At 45.2% G+C, this 5,379-nt stretch overlaps 1 protein-coding gene across 1 annotated transcript in view; it reads right to left on the bottom strand.

Moving 5' to 3' along the window:
* The window catches only part of ADCY2 (adenylate cyclase 2 (brain)), a 403,615-nt gene that overhangs the window by 117,275 nt on the left and 280,961 nt on the right, over positions 1 to 5,379 (bottom strand). The window contains exons 6-7 of the mRNA XM_006875344.1: positions 3,044 to 3,155; positions 1,171 to 1,298 (exon numbers count right to left, since the gene is read on the bottom strand). Of these exons, the coding sequence (XP_006875406.1) occupies positions 1,171 to 1,298; positions 3,044 to 3,155 (240 nt within the window). The remainder of the gene's footprint in view (positions 1 to 1,170; positions 1,299 to 3,043; positions 3,156 to 5,379) is intronic.

The following is a 5,379-nucleotide window of genomic DNA, read 5'->3' as shown; positions in this document are numbered from 1 at the left end:
CCACTCATACAGAGTGTGGAGCAGGGAATGATGATGAAGGAAGCGTATCGTGTGTGTTGTAGCAACACAGACGACCATGAACCACGACAGCGCCCCCAAGTGGCCTAGGCGCATATGCTGTGCTTGACTGGTAAAATGCGGTCATTTTCTCAGACTGCAAATGATGGAAAGCAACAGCCTCGCTATGGAAAAAATAAACAACATCCTGAAATGAAAAAAAGCATAGAATGTTGTTCTGCTAACATAAACCAGAACAACTCCCCAACAGCAGAGGGGTGCCTACCATGCTTACTGGACAAAAGGGCATCGTTGTATCTTGCTGAAAACTTTTAAAGAAAGCAAGGGACTCTCTATGGAAAATATATGGCATCCTGAAAAACTGAGACAGAAGTTGTTCTCCCCTCCCCTCCCTGCTCTTCCTCCCTCTTTCCACCTCTACTTTCCAATTCCTTCCCTCTCTGCTCCTCTTCCTCTTCTTCTCTCCTGTAGTGGTCACGAATCGGGCTGCCAACTTCAAGGTCAGCAGTTCGAAACTACCAGCTATTCCGTGGGAGAAAGATGAGGCTTTCTGCTCCTGTAAAGAGTTACAGCCTCGGAAACCCTGTACAGGGTTGCTATGAGTCGGAACGGACTCCACGGTCGCTATGAGTCGGAACGGACTCCACGGTCGCTATGAGTCGGAACGGACTCCACGGTCGCTATGAGTCGGAACGGACCACCACCATTACAACAAAAAAATAAAAGAATACAATCAGCTAAAATCTTTCAATCGAAGCCTTGATGAAGACATTCTGGGTTGAATCCTTAGATGGATTACACTGCTGGTGTAAACAACTTTAACTCTTAACAATCTGTTTGGCAGAAATCAAGAGATGTGGTAATAGGGCAGATGTTTTCTTACAGTGAAAGGAGACATGGGGATTTTTTTAAAGCCTCCCCCTTTACAACAAACAGTGCACCTCCTTCCATAGGTTTCTTCCTCAGTTTTGCTTTTACCTAAGGTATTTTTTGCTTACTACTAACAACATGGAACTCAGGACTCGTACTTTGGAACAAATTATTCCCACGTCAACACACGGGTTTCCACACGTGGCAGTTTCAACTGGCCAGCAGAAGGACCAATCAGAGAAGATGAGAATGTCCTGCAGTTGCAAAGATCTAAGTACTCACTTGATGGCCTCACACATGTCCAATCCCATTTTCACGCAGTTCTTGGCATGGTTGGGGAGGGATATGGGGAGTCCAGACACGCAGTAGTAACAGTCCCCCAGGATCTTGATCCTCATGCATTCATTCTCCTGGAAGAGGAAATCAGAGATTCTGTTTGTTTAGATCATGATCTGGACTCCTAAGTATCGTCCAGAGATGGTTCTACTCTCACGGCTGCAGGCAAGAGGACCGAGCGGAGGAGAAGAAGAAAGGAAAGGGCGAGGAAGAAGAAGAGTCCCAGCTAGGGGTGTGCTCATACACAAGGCCACACCTGGTCAGCAGACTGAGTTTTCCTAATGTGGCCAGGCAGTCCAACAAAAGTGAGTTTGTATCAGCAACACCAGTGATGGAGGCAGAGATGAGGACATGGAGAGAGGGAGCAGCTGAGGACTCTAAATTCAAGGAAAGAGAGGGACTGTGTGCTGGCGGCCAGGAGGCAGGCTTGCAGAATGTTCCCTTTGGTTGTTTAAATGATTATATATTCCTGAGTGTTTTTGTGTACATCCCCCCAACAAAACAAAACAAAACAGAGGGAATAGAAGCAAATACCATTGAATAATGATGTACTGAGGAGATTGTAATCATTACAATGAAATGACGAGTGTAAAACCGATGTTCTCCCACTCAATCACTCAATTCACAATAAAAACTTAGTAATAACATTAATAATAAAGTGAGTTGTTTGTTTTTTTTACCTTCCTAGTCCAGAGAATCTTCTGGAATGTTTTACACTTCATATGGGCAGTCTTTGTACATTCCACATAACAGTTATTAATTAATGGATGTTTGTAGCTGTTTCTTCTCATTTTTGAATCTTGCCCCATCAACAAAAGCTTTGCTCCATCCGTGTCATTCAAGTTGATTCTACTTTGAGAAGCCACCTCGTCCCCAGTTGTATTTTGAGTGTCTTCCAAGCTGAGAGGTTCATCTTCCAGCACTATGTCAGCCAATGTTTGGCTGTTACTCAGAAGCTATCTAGTGGCTAACCCCTCAGAAGTGAACCTCATGTTCCTTCTTCCTAGTCTGGAAGCTTCACTGAAAGCTGTCCACCATGGGTGCCCTGCTGGGATCTGAAGGACTCTTGGCATCGCTTCCAGCATCACCGTGACATGCCAGCCACCACAGCCCAACAAGCTGACAGACAAGTGGGGTATTCCTCATGCTTTTAAGTGCAATCAAGTGGTTCCCACTCACAGCAACCCTGGAGAGGGTTTGAGGAGCGACTAGTGGATTTGAACTGCTTCCTTGAAGTTAGCAGTCCAGTGCTAATCTTAGAGCAGCACAGAAAGTGCTTTGCATGATATAGAAGTAAAAGTTTTTAAAGATATAAAATAACAAATGGTCACTACATGCTTTGGTATTTCTCTTCCCTACCGTGAGTTTGAGATGCCCTGGGTCTCAATGGTAAATTAATCCACCGACTTTATAAACAGTATTTCTGAAGGGTTGTTGTTGTTAAGTGCTGTTGAGTTGATTCCAACTCATAGCGATTCTTTACAGGGTTTCTGAAAAGTAACTGGTGGTTTTGAACCTCGGACCTTGTGGTTCCGAAGGGTTGTTGTTATGAAGTGCTGTTAAGTCGGTTTTGATTCAGAGTGACTCTGTATAGGGTTTCTGATGAAGTGCTGTTAAGTCGGTTTTGATTCAGAGCGACTCTGTATAGGGTTTCTGAGGAGCAGCTGGTGGATTTGAACTGCTGCCCTTGCAGTTTACAGTCCAGTGCTGATCCTACCAGGAGTCCCACTTACATGAAAACAAACAAAACAAACAAACAAAAAGAACAGAATGTAAGCAAACCAGAATGTAAGTTCACCTCAGAGAAGTGAGCACTCACCTTCGCAATCTGATCGAATTTTCCAAATAGTTCATTCAGCATGTGGACTAGCTCCCCTGGGGAGCAGTCACTTGCTAGCCGGGTGAACCCCACAATGTCAGCATACAAGATGCTGTGGGAATAAAGAGAGAAAGAATGGGACTCATAAGTTAATACTCAAGAAAGAAGCAAGATGAGTTTTCCGATTAAAAACTGTAATTTACATACATTTTTATCCTTATTTTCTTGAGACCATATCATTTCTCTGGTTACAGAATATATGAACATTTAGCTAAACTTGCCCTTATAGTTACCATTTTTTATAGTGTTTCATTTTTTGTAAGTAAGATGATACAGTGAATTGAGTGGTGTCCCCCAAAATGGAATGTCCTTCTGAAATCTTACCATGTAAATTAAGAGATGGACTAGTTCTGAATGTTTAACCTCAGAAAACCTAATGAGTACCATCAGAACGTTGTCAGATAGAGTACTGGGAGATGAGCCCTTCAAGTTGGAAGGAACTCAAAACATGACTCAGAGAGAAATAATTCCTCAAAATAGAGTAAACTATGACGATGCGATAGAACCTATAGATCTGTTTTGGAAGAAGTGCAGCCAGAGTGCTCCTTAGAGGCCAAGATGGCCAAACTTCGACTCTCATACCTTGGACATATTGTCAGCAGGGAATAGTTGCTAAAGAAGGATATCATGCTTGGGAAGATGGAGGGTCAGAGAAAAAGAGAAAGACCCCCAAAGAGATGCATTGGCCAGGTGGCAGCATTGATGGACTCAAATGTGGCAACAGTAGTGAGGATGGCCCAGGATCGGACATTGTTTTGTTCTGCTGTGCATGGGGTCGCTATGAGTCGGTTCCGACTCGATGGCACCTGACAACAACAACAACATGGCGAAACGAGTGGAGTAAAAGCTTTCAGGGTCTTCCTTTGCTGTTAGGGCACAAGTCAAAATGAGACGTAAAAGCTACACATGCCTAGCAACAATTGTGAGGATAGCACGGGACTGGTCGGTGTTTCAGTCTGTTGTGCACAGGGTCACCATAGGTTGGATCCAACTCAGCAGCACTTAACAACAATGACAACACAGGCCTACTGGCAGTTTGGGATTCATGTATGGTACACCTAAAATGTACCAGGGATAAATAATAAGCAAGGTCCTGAGTAAGCAGAGCCTGCTCTCGGCCATCATCGTCCTCCTTGTCCTTGTACTGACCTTAGGGAAGAGTGGACGATGGACATAGTGCTCTGTTGATGGCCATGAGGACAGGTGTACTCTACTCTGTCCACCTGATGTCCTCCACCTGACTCCACTTCTCCTGGGATCCCCGGGGGAGGGAGGACCACAGAAGCTGCGCCACAGTCCAGGAGGGAGAATGCACTCAGCTCACCCAGGGGAAGAGTACCGACCTCAAAGCAACAGAGGGAGGGAGGGCATGGGAAGGGGTGCTTGAGTCCACACCCTTCTTACCCACCAAAGCTACGTCACGTGCTCAAATATGTGGTAGTGGTGGTGTGCCATGGAGTTGATTTTGGCTCATAGCAACCCTGTATAGGATTTCCGAGGCTGTACATCTTTGTGGTTGTTGTTAGGTACCACTGAGTCGGTACCAGCTTATAGTGACCTTGTGCTCAACAGAATGAGATACTGGCCAGTCCTGCATCAGTCTCATCATTGTTGCTGTGTTTGTGTTGGTGAGTTAGTGGGAACAGCCTCATGAGATTCCTATGACGCTGCATGAACCTCTCCAGTGATTTAAAGCCAGAGATGCTGCCAGTGAAGATGACTGTGGTGAAGAATTCATTACCACCAGGGGCTGGTTCAAGGAGTCTGGTGGCAGAGTGGGATACATATTGGGTTGCTAACTGAAAGGTCAGTGGTTCGAATCCACCAGCCGCTCCCCAGGGAGATGAGGCTTTCTGCTCCTATAAAGATTTCCAACCTTGGAAACACTCTACAAGGTCACTTTGAACCGACTCAACTGCATGCAAGCACTACCACCAGGGGCTGGTCCAATCATTTCAATGTGAGGACAAATTTATAAATACTTAAAGGGAAAGTACATGTTTTCTTTAAAGTAGGACACCAGGGGGAGTTTGTAACCCGGGGACTGCCTACCACTTCAAATGCTATTTTATTCTATGGCATACTGGGTTAATGCACTAGATTGCACAGTTGGTTAGAATCGCAAGGTTGGTGGCTCAAGCTCAGCAGCCACTCCTCAGAAACGCTATGCAGGGTCACTCTGGGTCGGAACTGACTTGACTGCACTTACCAACAAGAAGCATGCTGTAGCCTCGAGGAAGGCAAGTGTGTAAGCCATTACACACCTTAACATCTGC

The sequence above is a fragment of the Chrysochloris asiatica genome, unplaced genomic scaffold, assembly GCF_000296735.1.
Source record: "Chrysochloris asiatica unplaced genomic scaffold, ChrAsi1.0 scaffold00321, whole genome shotgun sequence".
Taxonomy (NCBI): Eukaryota; Metazoa; Chordata; class Mammalia; order Afrosoricida; family Chrysochloridae; genus Chrysochloris; species Chrysochloris asiatica.
Note: the sequence above shows the minus strand (reverse complement) of the source record. Positions and strands in the feature narration are given on the sequence as shown.